The sequence below is a fragment of the Neurospora crassa genome, linkage group II, assembly GCF_000182925.2.
Source record: "Neurospora crassa OR74A linkage group II, whole genome shotgun sequence".
Classification (NCBI taxonomy): domain Eukaryota; kingdom Fungi; phylum Ascomycota; class Sordariomycetes; order Sordariales; family Sordariaceae; genus Neurospora; species Neurospora crassa.
The window spans coordinates 66,616-82,991 of NC_026502.1; the positions used below are offsets into that span (position 1 = coordinate 66,616).

The 16,376-nt window shown below is 51.4% G+C and overlaps 6 protein-coding genes and 1 non-coding gene across 7 annotated transcripts; 4 read left to right on the forward strand and 3 right to left on the reverse strand.

The window, feature by feature from the left end:
- The first annotated feature begins 91 nt into the window (after positions 1-91).
- On the forward strand, positions 92-2,022 carry NCU09608 (ribonuclease H2 subunit A). The gene has a single exon (XM_958279.3). The coding sequence runs from the start codon at positions 242-244 to the stop codon at positions 1,385-1,387; it is 1,146 nt and encodes a 381-aa protein (XP_963372.2). The 5' UTR covers positions 92-241; the 3' UTR covers positions 1,388-2,022.
- Positions 2,023-2,057: 35 nt separating this feature from the next.
- On the forward strand, positions 2,058-3,051 carry NCU09606 (hypothetical protein; the record flags this gene model as incomplete). The annotated part of the gene is made up of 2 exons (XM_958277.3): positions 2,058-2,602; positions 3,044-3,051. Exons 1-2 carry the CDS (start codon positions 2,209-2,211, stop codon positions 3,049-3,051), a joined length of 402 nt encoding a protein of 133 aa, XP_963370.3. The 5' UTR covers positions 2,058-2,208.
- A 778-nt stretch (positions 3,052-3,829) lies between these two features.
- Positions 3,830-5,272, forward strand: NCU09605 (hypothetical protein; the record flags this gene model as incomplete). The annotated part of the gene is made up of 3 exons (XM_958276.3): positions 3,830-4,061; positions 4,287-4,907; positions 5,028-5,272. The coding sequence occupies 3 exons, from the start codon at positions 3,830-3,832 to the stop codon at positions 5,075-5,077; spliced, it is 903 nt and encodes a 300-aa protein (XP_963369.3). The 3' UTR covers positions 5,078-5,272.
- A 1,314-nt stretch (positions 5,273-6,586) lies between these two features.
- NCU09604 (hypothetical protein) lies at positions 6,587-7,727 on the reverse strand (the record flags this gene model as incomplete). The annotated part of the gene is made up of 8 exons (XM_958275.3): positions 7,533-7,727; positions 7,404-7,454; positions 7,301-7,309; positions 7,218-7,232; positions 7,105-7,146; positions 6,973-7,035; positions 6,857-6,916; positions 6,587-6,778 (listed from the first exon to the last, which is right to left on the reverse strand). Exons 1-8 carry the CDS (start codon positions 7,569-7,571, stop codon positions 6,587-6,589), a joined length of 471 nt encoding a protein of 156 aa, XP_963368.3. The 5' UTR covers positions 7,572-7,727.
- Positions 7,728-7,943: 216 nt separating this feature from the next.
- On the reverse strand, positions 7,944-8,785 carry NCU14129. Its single transcript, XR_897807.1, has 2 exons — positions 8,169-8,785; positions 7,944-8,091 (listed from the first exon to the last, which is right to left on the reverse strand). It is a non-coding gene; the product is annotated as a ncrg57 (non-coding RNA).
- A 1,024-nt stretch (positions 8,786-9,809) lies between these two features.
- NCU09603 (hypothetical protein) lies at positions 9,810-11,642 on the forward strand (the record flags this gene model as incomplete). Its single annotated transcript, XM_958274.2, has 1 exon — positions 9,810-11,642. The coding sequence occupies one exon, from the start codon at positions 9,810-9,812 to the stop codon at positions 11,331-11,333; it is 1,524 nt and encodes a 507-aa protein (XP_963367.1). The 3' UTR covers positions 11,334-11,642.
- Positions 11,643-13,108: 1,466 nt separating this feature from the next.
- Positions 13,109-16,078, reverse strand: hsp70-1 (heat shock protein 70-1). Its single transcript, XM_958273.3, has 5 exons — positions 15,791-16,078; positions 15,055-15,724; positions 14,635-14,952; positions 14,537-14,559; positions 13,109-14,435 (listed from the first exon to the last, which is right to left on the reverse strand). Exons 1-5 carry the CDS (start codon positions 15,856-15,858, stop codon positions 13,574-13,576), a joined length of 1,941 nt encoding a protein of 646 aa, XP_963366.1. The 5' UTR covers positions 15,859-16,078; the 3' UTR covers positions 13,109-13,573.
- Between the last annotated feature and the right edge of the window lie 298 nt (positions 16,079-16,376).

Below are 16,376 nucleotides of genomic sequence, written 5' to 3' on the forward strand. Positions count from 1 at the left end.
ACGGGAGTGGGGCATCAGCTCTGAGACCTGGAGCTTGTAATTGGTCGGCGCGTTACCAGACGCGTTCCCCCAACGTCAACTTTGTTTTCTGTGACAACTTGAACCATCAATTCATACAAGCACCCAATCCTTGCCCACGCAGCGCCTCGAGTCTTCGAACATCCGTATCCGCCCTCCATTTCACAATAACAATCACTATAGTCACAACAACAGCCCGTACCGACCCCGACGACCAGCCACCATGGCCGACATCCAAGACGAAGCAGGACCCTTCCTGCCCCCGACCATCTCCCCTCCCGCCCTCCTGTCGGGCGTTTCTCAAACCTACTTCTCGCCAATTCCTCCTCAACTCCTCGCCGACAACACCCCATGCTGCCTAGGCGTTGACGAAGCCGGCCGTGGTCCTGTCCTTGGCCCCATGGTCTACTCGGCCTTCTACCTCCCTCTCACGCTCTCCGACCCGCTCCTAAAACAGAAGCACAGCTTTGACGACTCCAAAGTCCTGACTCCCGCCGTCCGCCTATCCCTAATGAAGGAACTCTGCACCAAAGATACCGAGCTACACGACAACTGCGGGTATGCAACGTCGTCGTTGAGTCCGTTGTCAATCTCGAGCGGCATGCTCAAAGCCAGCAAAGCCCAGATCTATAACCTCAACCAACAAGCCATGGACGCCACCATTGCTCTGATAAAGGGTATCTACGAACGGGGCGTCAATGTTACGGATATCTTTATCGACACGATTGGACAGCCGGCGGCATATCAAAAGAAGCTGGAACGGGTGTTCCCGACGGCCAAGATCACGGTCGCGAAGAAGGCAGATTCGCTGTACCCCGTGGTTTCGGCGGCGTCAGTAGTGGCCAAGGTTACAAGAGATATTGCGCTCGAGGTCCTGTGGGCGGATCGGAGTAAGCAAATGCGGAAGAGGAAAAGGGATGACGAGGCTGGGCTTGAGAAGCGGGCAAAGCTGGAGAGAGGGGACACAACAGGCACAAATGGCACAGATGCTATGGATGTTGACGAGCCATCACATACTCAAAGCGATTCGCCAAAACCAGCAGCAGAGGAGGATGAGGAAGAGGAGGTGGAAACAAACGAAGCGATGGCATGGGGCTCTGGCTACCCCTCCGACAGCAAATGCGTCTCTTGGCTCAAGCAGAACATGCATCCGGTTTTCGGCTGGGGTCCTGAATGCCGATTCTCTTGGGGAACAGCAAAAGACATGTTGGAAACCAAGGGAGGGGTGAAGGTGGATTGGCCGGAGGAAGAGGAGGAGGAGACACAAAAGTTGACCGACTTCTTCATGGCCAAGAGAGACCAAGCAGAGGTGGATGTGGATGACTTAGGGACATGGTTCGGTGCGCCTGCTGGGGTAGAATGTTTCTAGGTGTAGTGGTTCCCTTCCAGATCTTCTGTCAGTCAATGCCTCCCTCCCCCTTTATGTTATGTCAACGATTGCGTGTAACCGACATCCTCCCAGGTTTCTCGCAACAGCCAAGTGACTAGGATATCTAATACTAAGTTCAACCCAGGCGAATGGTCGTCAAAATAAACCAAACACATTACGCTTAATTCAATACACCCGGGCATACCCCCTATCACGCATTCAAGCATCTTCAGTCTACCCTTGAATCTGGATTCTAGGCAGTTCCTGAATGGAAGAATCTCTAAACAACTCTGGCCGATGCGTTCGGTTTATTCTTATAGCCGCTCACCAGCGTAGCAGCTCGGCAATCATCACTCATCGCCTATCACCCCTCCCTCGGCACTCGTTACTCGTCACTGATGGTCTCCAATCTCTCCCGCGCCCAACTGTTGACTAACTTCGATGCACAAATACCTCTACATATATGTCCAGTAGACTTCCGACATCCGGATGAGCACATAGGCCGCAATAATCAAGAAGCTACCTCTAGCCTGCGAAATGCGAGGCAGCAGTGGATCACGACAGAGCATGCAGCTACGGCCTGACCGAGCAAACCCATCCCATTGTCAATGGATGTGATTATGAATCACAACCGCCTCTCCCTTGAATCATGAAGCTACCGCTTTCTAAACGAGTCCCAAAGTCTTCCGTTAACCAACGCCCAGTACCGTTATAAAGGACTCTTGTTCCCATCCAAATGACCATTGACCTTCCTCATTTGCAAGCCCTGCTGAAACTCGACAACACGACCCCAACCACCACACCAAACCCGAAAATCCAAAATGTCTTGGCGACCACCCCCTATGTCCTCCAGTGCGCGCCTCATCGTCCCCTTGCGCACCCCTATCCACACCTCCGATGACGCCTGTAACAACGCCGCCGTCCAGCTGCCGGCCTTTTGCCAGCACACCGGTCTTCAGGTCTATGCCTACGCAACCAACTCTGACGCCCCCAGCCCTTTGGCGACTGCTGTGAACGTCCAGTTGAGCTCGATTCCGGTGGAAGATAAGGGTTGGAGCCGGTATGTCGTGTTGAATGGGTTGACGCTTCCTCGGACTGGGAGGTGGAGGGTGTTTCTCTATGGGGTGGTCCGTAGTGAGGAGGTCTGGAGGATTCCGGCGGGCGATGTGCAGGTGGAAATTGCGTTCGTGGATGTGGGGGGAGGTCCGTATTTGTGTAAGTGTTTTCCGTTGTCCACAGGGCTTGCCTGGGTTCCATGATGGACGCATGCTGATGTAAGTGCCTGCTAGCATATTCGGAGACGCAAACGTTAAGATGTATCGGGATGTGGTGGTTGTCCTAAGAGAGCTCACTCATCGGAACGTTCCTTGTTACTCTACACATGAATGAACCTGGCGGGTTACATCCGTCATCGTGATCATGCAGTGGTAGTGGATCAGAACTGTCTCTCTCCCTCACGGAGCGGATCGAGACACGAAGTTAGGAACCGTAGGTAGTTACTGCCTTTTGACACTGTCGAGTCTACCACGGTCAATATTATTCATATGTGTGTGTCTTTCTTGTCAGTCAGATTTCCATCAATATCAGTCAGTACAATTCTGGTAACTGATTGAGCTTCCACAAACACCAAGTCTGATGACGACGACTTGCTAGTAGATTATTAGATAGAGCATAAATCAAATGAATAGAAAAAAAAAAAAAAGGAAAAAAAAAAAAAAGGAAAAAAGAAGAAGAAAAAAAGAGAAGCCAACAGATAGCACAGCCGGTTGCTTGGTTCAACTGGCCCAGTAGCCCGCTAGTGTACAAATCCCGCGGTGTACGACATGGATGGCACGCTGTCGGCCTTTGTCTTTGTTGAAAAGAACCTCATGATCTGCCCCGGCCGCGAATCGAACTCGAAGGCGGACGGGGTGGAAGATGCAGAGCTGAGACGGCACTACTGTTTGTGCTATGCGACCAGAATCGGACTGGTCGTTGTGGCTCGGGGGTGATGGAAGGAGGTACGGCATGAGGGGTTATGAAGCGGAAGTGAGGTGGTTACTGAGCAATTGATGCCTAGGTTGGCAGGCCTTGGGGGATGGGATGAGATCGGATACAAGTGGTAAGGGAAGTGGAAGTGGAAGGAGCGGCTGCCTGGTGGAAGCCCGACACAGCGTCCCGGCTTCCCTTTCCACCGCAATGTGCTCCTAGCAATGCCCAGCCACTGCGTGTTTATGCGGTGTTCAACCAAGTCCAGCTCCTGTCGGTCTGCGCGCACCCAGCATGTTTTCTCCGATGTTTTCTTCCCAAACAACTTCACTTCGTTAAAGCAGCAATCCACAGCCTCTCTGCTATCTCGACCAGTAGCAACACCATCTTCAGTTCAGCGTCATTGACAACAATAACATCAGGTCCACTGCCAATCACAACTACAACTCCTCTGAAACAATCCAAACCTCCAACATGTCCTCCCCGCAGCTAAATGTACCAGAGGAGTCTCCCACCTCAATACCAGCCACAGCCTTCTCCCTCATGTCCATCGACATGGATCTCGCTTCTAGTTCTACCAATGGCACAGGGACAGGCACCCCTTCCGACAACGTTCCCTCGATCAATCTCAATTACTTCCCGAACAACAATCACATGGCGCCCTCAGCCATCTCCAACGGGTTTCATTCGATGTCAGCCAGTGTCGGTGATATAACCCCCTCGTCTAAGCCTCTCACCGGGGCCCCCTTCATAGATCTGTCCCCCCTCCCAGTCCCCCCTTCTCCCACCCTCCTCATTCCCCTACGCACCCCCATCCACAACAACTTCATCCATGACAGCTGCAACCCGGCCGTGATTCGGCTCCCCGCCTAGGAAGCGCAGCTGGGAGGGCTTTCCATTCGCGCAATGGCAACCAGGTTCATAAATACAGGTGCCATCCCAGCTGAGAACTCGAACCAAAACAAGGGCCGGGTAGATTTCATCGAGTTTACCAACTTCTTAAATGATGTAGCCGCCAATCAACGGCAAGGCTCAGGCACACTACCAGACGCTGTCCTAGTCCGGTACCCAACGCTGTTTCCAGACATGGCCGACATCAATCCAGTCGACCCAGTCAACCCAGCCCCAGCCACTGTTCCAAACGCAACCTCCGCAACCGCCGTTGCCAACACCAACGGCATCACAAACGGCGTCACCCACGGCATCACCAACGGTATCACCAATAGCACCACCAACAGTACCACCAACGGCATCACCAACTGCACCACCAACGCAAATGCCAATTTGAACACCAGCACGACCCTCCCCGCCCCTCCAATTCAAGTGACCCTCCACGTCCACCTCACCTCTATCCCTGTCCAAGACACCCTAGGCCAGCAATCCCTCGTCCTGTCCGGCCTTCGCTTCCAAGACGCCGGCGACTGGCGTGTGTATATCTACGCTGCTCGGAACGAACGCGTGGTTTGGAGTATCGATGCCGGTGTGGTGAAGGTGGTGAACCCGGCGACTTGGGATGGGGTGGTTGCTGGGTTGGGAAGGAGACCGGATTTGTGTAAGTGTACTCGCCCCACTCGGTATCCGCTGTGACTGCTTTGGTCTTGACTTGGTTACTGGCTGCAGAGGTTGACGTGTGGTTGAATGTGTTTGCTGACATTTCCTTGGGATTCTGTAGCGAGTGATGAGAAGATGTTGTTGAGAAGGGTTGGAAGGTGGTGGGAATGATAGAGGGGAGTGATTGGCGATGGGAGTTGGTCAATGAGGGATGGACGTGATGCGGAATACGGCTTGTGAATGAGGTGAGAGATGGGAAGCGGAAGGTTGTAATGGTTGGATATGCTTTATCGGAACAAGCCATTCCACGGCATCATTATTATTGGCTAGAGGTACAAAATAATGTGAAAGCAGGGTCCTCGTAGTACACACCAAAGCCCCGACATTCTCAACATCGATCTCCTTACTCCTTGCAGAGACATATTACTCGCTCATCAAGGCCTGTTATCATTCTGAACATGGTGATTCAGTTAATAGCAATGTGATTGCAATCATTGCTCAGCCAATTCAAAGTGTCCTTGCTGCAGTCCGGACGGGCTGGGATGGGTCTCAAGCGGAGAACCGAACATTGCATTTCCAGAGGCCTTGGAAGGAAACGGAAGTGACTCCCGCGGTTAGACCATCAACCCGTGCCATCCCTCATCCCGATCTCCTTCTCGATGCTTCGACGCCCTATTATCTCACCCCCGCGCCCAAAGAGTATCATGAGCATATCAAGTAGTAGAAGCAGCGCCGCCTCCCTTCTTCATGCTTTGTTTGTTGAACTATGCGGAAGGGAGTGATTATGGTGAACGATGTTGTGGTAGTAAACGTCATGATTCATTGAAGAGAAAGAAAAGAGGTGGAGGGAGGAGGATGACATCCAATTTATGTACAGGGCAGCCATGTGTGGATCGTAATCCACTAGTGCCAAAAGAGTGCCAAAAACTGGTGATGGCTTCAACATTGTTCACTTTCCTTCCGACTTCCATGAGTTGCTCTTGAGCGGCTGCTAGGCACCGAGGTCTAGCCCAAATTTCATATTTCTGCTCACTCGCTCACTTAGCTTTCTTGGGAATAGTACATTGATCAAGAGTTGAGGGTAGTTGGAGAAATGCGGTGGGTATATGGCACGGGGTTTCTTATCAAGCGGTGTCTACTTCAATTCGAGATCGATAAATGAACCAGACTACGGTCAATGAAACGAAGTGCCACACGAGAGAAGGTGAAGGGAAACATGAAGCTGGAAAGACACGATAGTTTGGACATGGATAGAAGGCAAGTTGGGTGAAAAAACAGATTTTACATGTACCCAGGCAGCATTATATTTACTGGAAGAATGAGAGAACGTTGCTAAGATACGCAAGTAGGGCTTACAGACAACCGAGATAATAGAATTCGCTGTTCAAGGCCTACAGGCACTGTGACAATGTTAAAACAATACGTCCGGAGACCTCCAGTCGAGGTGCCGATGCATGTTGAGACTCTACGACTGCACTTTGTCCGTCGTTCCATGCCTCATGCCGCAGTAGAAATACTGATGCAGGTGGTGCATATGTGTTTTCAATTGGTTATCAGGCATTCCAATATGTCATTGCGGCATCGGGGATGGGCTGGAATGTCTTGTATTCAGGATACCAAGCTGGTATAAACTAGAAATGGAACATTGTCGGGATGTCCTTCCATCTCGTCTCGGAGTCGCTATTCAACTTCAATGGCGGGTGCAGATGTAGAATTCCGAACTTGTACATCATTCTCTTGTTGACGGTCTCTTCTGCGATAGAGTCTATTGAACTGCCCAAACCGGAATCTTTTGTTGTCCCTCCTTTTCTTGTGCTTCGAGGCAGCTGCCGCAGCCTTGGGGCCATCATCGTCGTCGTCATGCTCGACGGACTGAATCAATGTTAGACTCTGCATATACTTTATTTGGTAACACATTGTATATTGCTACAATAATTGTGAGGTACTTACGGCTAGCCGAGCCATGAGCTCGGCCTCTGTCTCAGCCGTCTCATGCTTCTTGACGAGTTCCTAATCCATATTGTTAGCAAGTATTTCTGAACATCACGGCTAGCATACAAACTTACCTCGTGGGCGCGGCGCTGCTCCCCGAGTTTCCTTTTGAGGACCAGAATCTCCGCCGATGTGGTCTATGCAAATGTATTAATTAGCAACCAACGTGTGCATAGGTATTCTACCAATACATGAGATTGACTCACATTCATCTGGCGGTCCGAGGCCTCAATTTTTTTCTGGAGAGTCTTGATTATGTTAGCCAAATCTGTATGAATGCACTTGCCGGGTCAGTGTCCTTGTATTATACCGAACATACCTCTTTGGTCTCCGCCTAGGCGCCATGTAACCTAGATTAGCTAGTCTTCATATCAACGAGTCGAAATCTCTGTGATTGTTTACCAGCAATTTCTGCCAGGTTGAAGTTAGTTAGAGGTACATAATCCTAGTGGGTAAGGGCTCTTCCTTCAGTGCTGAACAGAAGGCGTATAGGTACTTTACGCACCTTGAGGGCAGTTTTGTGTTTCTGGCGCCTCTTCTTGCCAGCCTTGGTGGCCTTCATATCCATCCAATTGCTTGTGTCAGTAACATACAACAATTGAAGCCAAAGCATGGATATTGTGAGGATAGGTACCTTACGAGGCTGGGAAAGTTGGTGACGGCGAGGTGCCATTTCGTCTGATTCACGTGTGTTGGTCGGCTGGGAGGTTCAACTCCTTTTTTTTGCCGCTCGACGAGGTGACCAAAGGCATTGCGTCTCTGCACTAGCTCTGACCACGTTAAAGGTCAGGTTCCCAGGCGGCACCACGTGGAGGTTGCAGAGGCCGACTTCGCCGCCCCCAAATTCCGTCTCCAGTGACGGTGCGGAAAATGGACCCACAGGTTGACGTGCCGGGGGATTACCACTTTCAACTAATGTTGAAAGCCGTCAACTCCTCGCATGTTTGGGGAAACTTGCGGTAGTTTGCCAACTTGTGACAAGCTCAGTCAGCGACCGACAGCGCAAACAACCGGATTGCCATTGAGCAATCCAGCGTACCTCGCCAGGTCGATGCAGGACCGAGCCACACCTTACTAGGACAAGCCGTTCAGGACCCATGGAGCGATGGGGCGGAGATGTGACAAACGCAGTCAGCTGTTCAAAGCCGTCAACTGCTCGCGAGTTTCGAGAAACAAGCGGTTGTCAAGCAAGCCTGATGTGTCAAAAGCGAAAGTTAGTTGGCGTGATGACATAGGGATGCAAATATACCTTGGACCGGTAGAACCATACATCTCGAGGCAGCCCAGCTGTGAAGCAAGGCGCGAGCTGAGGAATGCAGCCTGAGGACCTGTCAAGCTCAAGGAGAGCGACACTGTCAACGGCGCAAAGCGTCCCATCGATGGCATGCAGCGCAGTGACTGGCGTGACCTCGATTCGACAGGTTGTCTGGCAGACGGCCTTAAAGCTCAAAAGAGCAATTCGGCACCCACGGCGGACTCGAGGAGATTCGATGCCTGTGAAAGTGCGTCAAGAAGCTCTGTAAAGACAAGAGTGTCTTTTGGTGCCTTGAACAGACGCGATGCTTCAACTAGGCGTCAGTGCGAAAGAGGAACTCACAGTCTTGGAGCGCCATCAAACTCGGGTCGACATGTCGACAGAGAGAGGGTCTGCAGCGTGCTCGATAACGAGTTCATATTTTCGAAGCTCGAATGCGGCCGGGCAGGACTCGGACGCGGATCGCAGGAAGCGAGCGAAGTGGGAGCGAAAAAAGGACAAGGTTAGACTTGGTTTGGGTGTCAGACCAATGGAGAAGAGACGAAAGGATTGCACTATGTGTTGAAGATGTCAGGATCCAGAGACGAATGCATGGCAGACGTCTCAATGGAAAGCAGAGAGAAGGATGAGATGTGTTTAAAGTTGCAATGAAAGAGTGATGTCTGACTGAGAACAAGCGAAGAACACAAATAAAAGCAGGACGGGGGAATGGGGGGATTAAGTAGCTGGAAGGATTGGACTGTGCACGAGTGCAAATCGACAAGTTTTTGAGTGGAGAGGGCAAACAGAACCCAAGAGAACTGAAGCAATGTTTGGTGTTCGTCGTCAGTGACGAGGGGGTGATATGGACGAGGAGGTCAGAACGAGAAGGAGTTCCCACTTGGCTGCAACTGAAAGATGGAGGTCGGAGGGGAGGACAGTTGCTTGACTCGTAGAGGTAAAACCCTTGATGCATGGAGTTCGGGCAGTTACCTAGGGAAAGATCAAGGGCAAGAGGAGCCAAGTACCTACTAGAGTAGTAGAGGTTGACATGTCCGATTGTCCGATTGTCCGACGTCCCGCGGCTCCCGCGTGTCGGCATGGAACCGAAGCGCATCAGCAAGTACGAAGGCAAGTGCGAAGGCAAGAACGAAGTGGCCTCAAGGACCGCCGCGAGAACCGCATTTGGACCTAGAGGTACCTTTGTGTAAGTGGGCAGCTGAGGATGCGGTCATCATTTGCAGGTTCAGTTGCTTGATTTCCGTCCAGGCGGGTGCATGGTGTAATACAATTATTCAAAATGGGGAGGCGGCACGGAATCCCGTCCTTTCTTTCCAGATACTGCAATGGACTGCAGTCCATCCTGCACCGGGCAATCATGTCCGGTTTTTATCGAACGCTGCAGATATTGCAGTCCGCACTCAGTTCCTTGCCAGTCATCTTCCTCTTGCCACTTGACTCACTCGGCGGGCATTCGTTCAATTTTGTCTGGACACTGTTTCCCATCGGGCTCCCCTCCGCCATATAAAGTGGCGGCACAACCTGGAAGGTGAGAACAAAAAGCTTTCCACTGGCCATTTCCCAAACTGGTGTCTCCAGCTCCCTCTTTTCCTGCTAACCCGAGCCTTCTCGAACCCTCGTCGGTACCATCCCCAATCGATACGAACCGCGACAAACATGACCACCTTGACCGAGTTCCACCTCTTTCCCTTCCTCCCATGGGAGATGAGAAACAGAATCTGGGAACTCGCCGTTCGCCCACTGGACCGACCCAGCGCCCACGTCTTCGATGTCGACTGCGTTTTGCTCGATGAGGAGCGACTAGAAGAAGGTGGCTCCTACAGTCAGTGGCGGGACAAACGCTATCAGTTCGACACGAAGCAAAAAGAGAAGGACAAGCAAGAGCGCCGTCTGGCCCTGAAAGAGGGCGATATTTGGGTCTCGCCAATACGCCAAGACTGTTTCTCCATTAACTGGGTCTCCATTGATAGAGGCTACATTTCTGACACGTATCAGTATCATCTTCTATCTGCCCGTGTTCCTGCAGCCACGCTACCCGCCCCCGGGGTCGCTGGTAGTAACCCGTCGGTATACATGGTTGATGGAGGACTTTGGACCGCTTGCAAGCAATCTCGTGAAGTAATGAAGAAAGCTTTCGATAGTGACAAGTGGGACAAGTTGAGGATGAACCATAAGCAGTTCGAATGGCGATCTGTTCGTGGAAGCGACTCCACTTTCGGGGAGGGGTTACCATACGCGGGTTTGAGTAGGGAAGGAATTTCCAAGATGGCGTCGACCTTCTACACGTCTAGCTCGTTGCCGTCATCATCAACATCATCTAGCGGCAGCACCACTATCACCGGTACCACTACAAACCCAAAGGAAGACAACAGCAACGTTGCATCTCCTACTACCATACTTGGCAAGCGCTACTTCACCGTCCTCCCCCATCAAGATCTTTTCATCTTCAGACTGTCTACCGGGGTCATGACGTCTTCTTGGGACGAGCTATTCTGGGATACTCTTGCCGAAAAACTCCCCCTGTGCGCGCAACACAATGGGTTCCTCGGCTTGACTAACTTTGCAATCGAATTCAACCCAGCCTGGGGACAGTCTGATGCCTACCAAAGCCTCGATAAATGTCCGCAGGTTACAAACATGACAAAGGCCACAGAAGCCCTCGGAGTGTTACACGATCGCAATTATTACGGCAAGACCGGAATTGAAAGACACGACTGCGTTCTGTGGTTTATCGATTACCGGCTGGTTCCCAAGCCCAAAGCAGCCACTGCCAGCACCATCATCACAACCCCTGTCATCTCTGACACCTGGGGCACTGCGTCCTGCTCTTCCCAAATGGTCTTTCACGATGGAAACTGTGGCCGCTACGTGCCCGTAGAGGAATGGACGATGGATTTCTTGAACTTTATTGAGCAGACATACGCTTCTGCGGAGGAGTACTTTTACCCAGAGGGCTCGCTGAAGCCCATCAAGTATGAAGATGGTGAAGAGTACACGGACTCATGCCGTAATTTTATTTGCAAGGCACTCTACCCATATTGGTTTGACACGCACGAAGAGTACATGGACCGGGGTAGTGGGACGCCGCCACAACAACTAATGCCGTGGGCGGCGCAATGGGGAATTTTGGCTTATCTACCGCCTGGGACGGAGGAAGGGACAGGCATACATACATCATGAGGTATGCTTGAGAGAGTAGTCTACTGTATGAATTCCTTGCGAAATACAGAATCCGAAGTCGGGTTGCCGAGAGTGACTAGAAAAGCAAACTTCCCAGATCATCATCATCGAGGCAACCTCCGACTTGGTTACCTTGATCTCGCGAGCCCGCAGGAAACTCCAGATTAGCACGCAAAGATCCAACAGTGTTCTATTTGATTTGCTTGTTTTCTTTTCCGATTAGCTCGAACCCTTGGGATGCTTGGGTCAACGTTTGTACACATTTCCGTACTTCTACCATCACACCAATACACGCACATTCTTCCACGATGAAAGACAAGTCTCATTTTAAGCACGCCGATACCTGTTACATGTACTGATATTCCACGCCTAAAGTGAAGCTCATTGACTCATACTAACTTTGTACCTATCCAAACTGGCAGTCTCATGCATCGTCGTGAGGTTTGGGACGGGCCACATACAGGATGGACCTCGTACAGAGTCCCAGAACTACCAAGCTAACATTGAACCTGAACCAGACCAACATGGTGACACGGGGAGGGATTGGGACATGAATAGCCGGCGATGACTTGGATCTAGAGGGACTGAATTCGCACTGCCCTGGACATGTTACGTCGGAAGGGTTTCTTCAGTTCACACTTATGAAGTGGAAATTGACTCGAATTTCGGATAATGGCATCTCTTCCTCTTGGGCTGCGCTTGGCTCAGCATGGCATTTGGCGCCCCGACCGCAATTAAAGTTAGGATCTCTTGTTCGCAACATCACTCACTCCTTCCTCGCCAAGCCAACTGGGAAGCCAGAAACAGTAAAGGTAACTTCCTTCCCAAGACTTCAATTAACGAGCCGCACGGCTGCGCGCCGTTCAGTTTCGCCATTGGCTGACATGGAAGGGAGTAAAATCCATCTACTGTGAGCTAAGAAACTGAACGCACGATTCTCGTGACTGGGATGAAAACAGAGACTGTGGTGGGAAAAAGAGATATGACTTGGTTCGGGATCAAAGTCGTGACTTCCAGGTGATTCGCGTTGATATGGCTACCTCTAAGTTAGAGTTAGGTATTGATGTGTTTTTTTTTTGGTTCTGGTGATAGATGCATGGTATTCGGATCGGAGGTAGATGAAGCTTGGCGTTGTGTAGAGTTATTCCTCAATTTTGACAATTGAAAGATCCGTACGAGGACCGCAGTGGTCGTGTTTAACCTCTTGGGGCTGGTGCTTCTTCACGGGCAGCTCACCTGCACTGCCCATTCTGAATATATCAACTCAAAACGCAAACGTGTTGGTATTTGGCGTTGGGCATAATTCTTATGGGTCATGGGTCTACCGGCATGTTGTCTGCATGCGCTCCCTAGACATCTTGGGAACTCGTTCGTTAGTTTGTGTATTGAGCTGTAATTACGCCCTGCAAGTAGTCTCGCTGTGCGCACCACACGTGGGCGGATCTGGCGACAAGGCAACTCGAGACGTGAAATTACAAGCCCAACACCTAATTCAGCCCGAACAAAGCACAACACCAAGCTGGATAAGTTTCGAGATCTCAAGATGCAAGCCCCCTTTCTTGAATCCAAAGAGTTCTCTCGGGAAGGAGCTTAATAAATCGAGTGTCTTTCATTTTCGATTACCTTGCGGGTGTATAAATTTACTTTGTGTGCGAATATGGGGAAGTTTACTTCCCTTGAAACCAGGTCGACTAATACTGTCTACATCATCAACCACAATAAAGCCCTTACTTATCACGGCAGCCGCCCAGGCCGTTGGACGTGGTCATATGGATGGGATCTTATCAAGGCAATTCATAGTAATAAGAGCAGTTGCCGTCGAAGCCTAAAAGTACAATGTAAATCACACTTTTTGCGTCACATTCGGACAGGTGGATGTTATTTTGAACAATCATGAATGAATTGTCTTCATCAAAAGGAAAAGTGATAACCATGGGAATCGTGATTAAATACAAAGCCATGCAAATGTTTCGTTTTTGCCCTCCTCCTTCTCCATTCATAACACTTTTTCCCTCTTTTGTTCTCTTTATGAGACGGACTGAGACTGCAAAAGCAAAGCAGATCTAGGCCTTGTGACTTAAAACCCATACCCGTTTAACTCCGCGTGAGTACCTAAGACCACACCATGTGCGATCGATCGTGCCAATCTACTGCGCGTAGTGTGAAATAAAAATGGGAAATAAGAGATAAAAGGAAAAGGTCGATGAGGATGCATTACTTCAGATCGTGGACGAATGCATTTAGTCGACCTCCTCGACGGTGGGGCCCTCGTTGTCGTTGGAGCCAGGGGCGCCGCCGGGGAAGCCACCGGGGGCAGCACCGGGCATGCCACCGGGAGCACCGCCAGCACCGTAGAACTTCATCATGATGGGGTTGGCAATAGCCTCGAGCTCCTTCTGGCGTTCCTCGTACTCCTCACGAGTAGCCTGCTGGTTCTCGTCGAGCCAAGCGACAATCTTGTCGATCTCGGACTTGAGCTTCTCCTTGTCGGCAGCGTCAAGCTTCTCATCGACCTTGGAGTCGCTGAGGGTGTTGCGGAGAGAGTAGGCGTACGACTCAAGGCCGTTCTTGGCAGCGACACGCTTGGCCTCAGCCTCATCCTCCTCCTTGAACTTCTCGGCCTCAGCAAGCATGCGCTCGATCTCCTCCTTGGACAGGCGGCCCTTGTCGTTGGTAATGGTGATCTGGTTGGTCTTGCCGGTACCCTTCTCGAGGGCGGAGACGTTCATGATACCGTTGGCATCGACATCGAAGGTAACCTCGATCTGGGGAACACCGCGGGGAGCGGGGGGAATGCCGGTAAGCTCGAACTTGCCGAGAAGGTTGTTGTCCTTGGTACGCTGGCGCTCACCCTCGTAGACCTGGATAAGGACACCGGGCTGGTTGTCGGAGAAGGTGGAGAAGACCTCGGACTTCTTGGTAGGAATGGTGGTGTTGCGGGGGATGAGCTTGGTCATCATGCCACCAGCAGTCTCGATACCGAGGGAAAGAGGGGCAACGTCGAGAAGGAGAATCTCGGAGGTGGACTTGGAAGAAGTGTCACCGGAAAGAATGGCGGCCTGAACGGCAGCACCGTAGGCAACGGCCTCGTCGGGGTTAATGCTGTGATATAAATGTTAGTCCATTTACCCAAAAACCAAGGGAAAATACCCAAAAATTCGCAGAAAAAAAGATCGAATAGAGATTGGCAGGAAAAAGCTCACCTTTTATTAGGCTCCTTGCCATTCTGGTGTAGAAAAGAAAAAAAAAAAGTTAGCGAATAGGGCTCCTTGCCATACTGAACATGAGGGAGGATACTTACGAAGTAGTCGGAGATCAACTTCTGGATACGGGGGATACGAGTGGAACCACCGACGAGAACGATCTCGTGGACCTGGGACTTGTCGATCTTGGCGTCGGTCAAGACACGGTCGACAGGCTGGAGGGTGGAGCGGAAAAGGTCCTGGCAAAGCTCCTCGAAGCGAGCACGGGTGATGGAGGTGTAGAAGTCGATACCCTCGAAGAGAGAGTCGATCTCAATGGAGGTCTGGGCAGAAGAAGAGAGAGTACGCTTGGCACGCTCGCAAGCAGTGCGGAGACGGCGGAGAGCACGAGCGTTGGTGGAGAGGTCCTTCTTGTGCTGTGAGGGGGTTAGCATCTGACAATATGCATTGAATGAGACGTTTCATGCCATGAGCCAAATGGTTTAGGCATTGAACTCAGTCTTCCAGGCATCACTGACCTTGCGCTTGAACTCCTGAACAAAGTGGTTGACGAGACGGTTGTCGAAATCCTCACCACCCAAGTGAGTGTCACCGGCAGTAGACTTGACCTCAAAGATACCCTCCTCAATGGTAAGGAGAGAGACATCGAAGGTACCACCACCAAGATCGAAGATGAGGACGTTGCGCTCACCCTCGACCTTCTTGTCGAGACCGTAGGCAATGGCGGCAGCGGTGGGCTCGTTGATGATACGGAGGACGTTGAGGCCAGCAATGAGACCGGCGTCCTTGGTGGCCTGACGCTGAGAGTCGTTGAAGTAGGCGGGAACGGTGACGACGGCGTTGTTAACGGTGCCGCCGAGGTAGGCCTCAGCGGTCTCCTTCATCTTCTGGAGGATCATGGCGGAGATCTCCTCGGGGGTGAAGACCTTGGTCTCGCCCTTGAACTCGACCTGGATGACGGGCTTGCCACCACGGTCGATGACCTTGAAGGGGAAGTGCTTCATATCGGCCTGGACCTCGGGGTCGGAGAACTTGCGACCAATGAGACGCTTGGCATCGAAGACGGTGTTGGCCGGGTTCATGGCGACCTGGTTCTTGGCGGCATCACCGACGAGACGCTCGGTGTCGGTGAAAGCGACGAACGAGGGGGTGGTGCGGTTACCCTGGTCATTGGCAATGATTTCGCAGCTGGTGAAGATGAGTTAGTAACTTTCAAGGTGAGCCAAGGTGAGCCGTCCGGGTGCTGTAACATACCGGTCCTCACGGAAGACACCGACGCAAGAGTACGTCGTACCAAGATCGATACCGACGGCGGGAGCCATTGTGAATGTGTGAGATGTGCTGAAAAAGGGAAATGGGTATCGTTAGGAGAAAAAGAGAAAAAGAGTCGTTGCGTTGAGTGAGTTTGAGAACGCTTTTCAACAATTCCCAGAATGTGACTGGAAAAGTAGAAAAAAAAAAGAGAAAAGCTGAGATCGAGTTTGGTTTGCGTGGAGGGAAGTCGCAATTATTTGTTTGCTGAACAGTGGTCTGAGAAACAAGCCAAAGTGGGCTGTGGAGGGGCAGACGGAGCTCCAGAATTTAACTTGGTGGTCGAGCTTGGTCGTTCTTGCTTCTACGAGCTTCTGTTAGTTTCCTGGCTCCACTACGCCGGGGTACATCAGGGTACTTGTGCGCGCCGGGGCGCATTCTGTCGCATGCTGTCGCATGCTGTCGCATGCTATCGCATCCAGTCGCATTGCCCAGTCGCAAACCGTACCAACCGGTTCCCGCTCGCCGCCTCCAGATGCTAATCGAACCTTCTTTCAGGAGCCAGTAACGTCTTTTTTGGTTTGTTAGC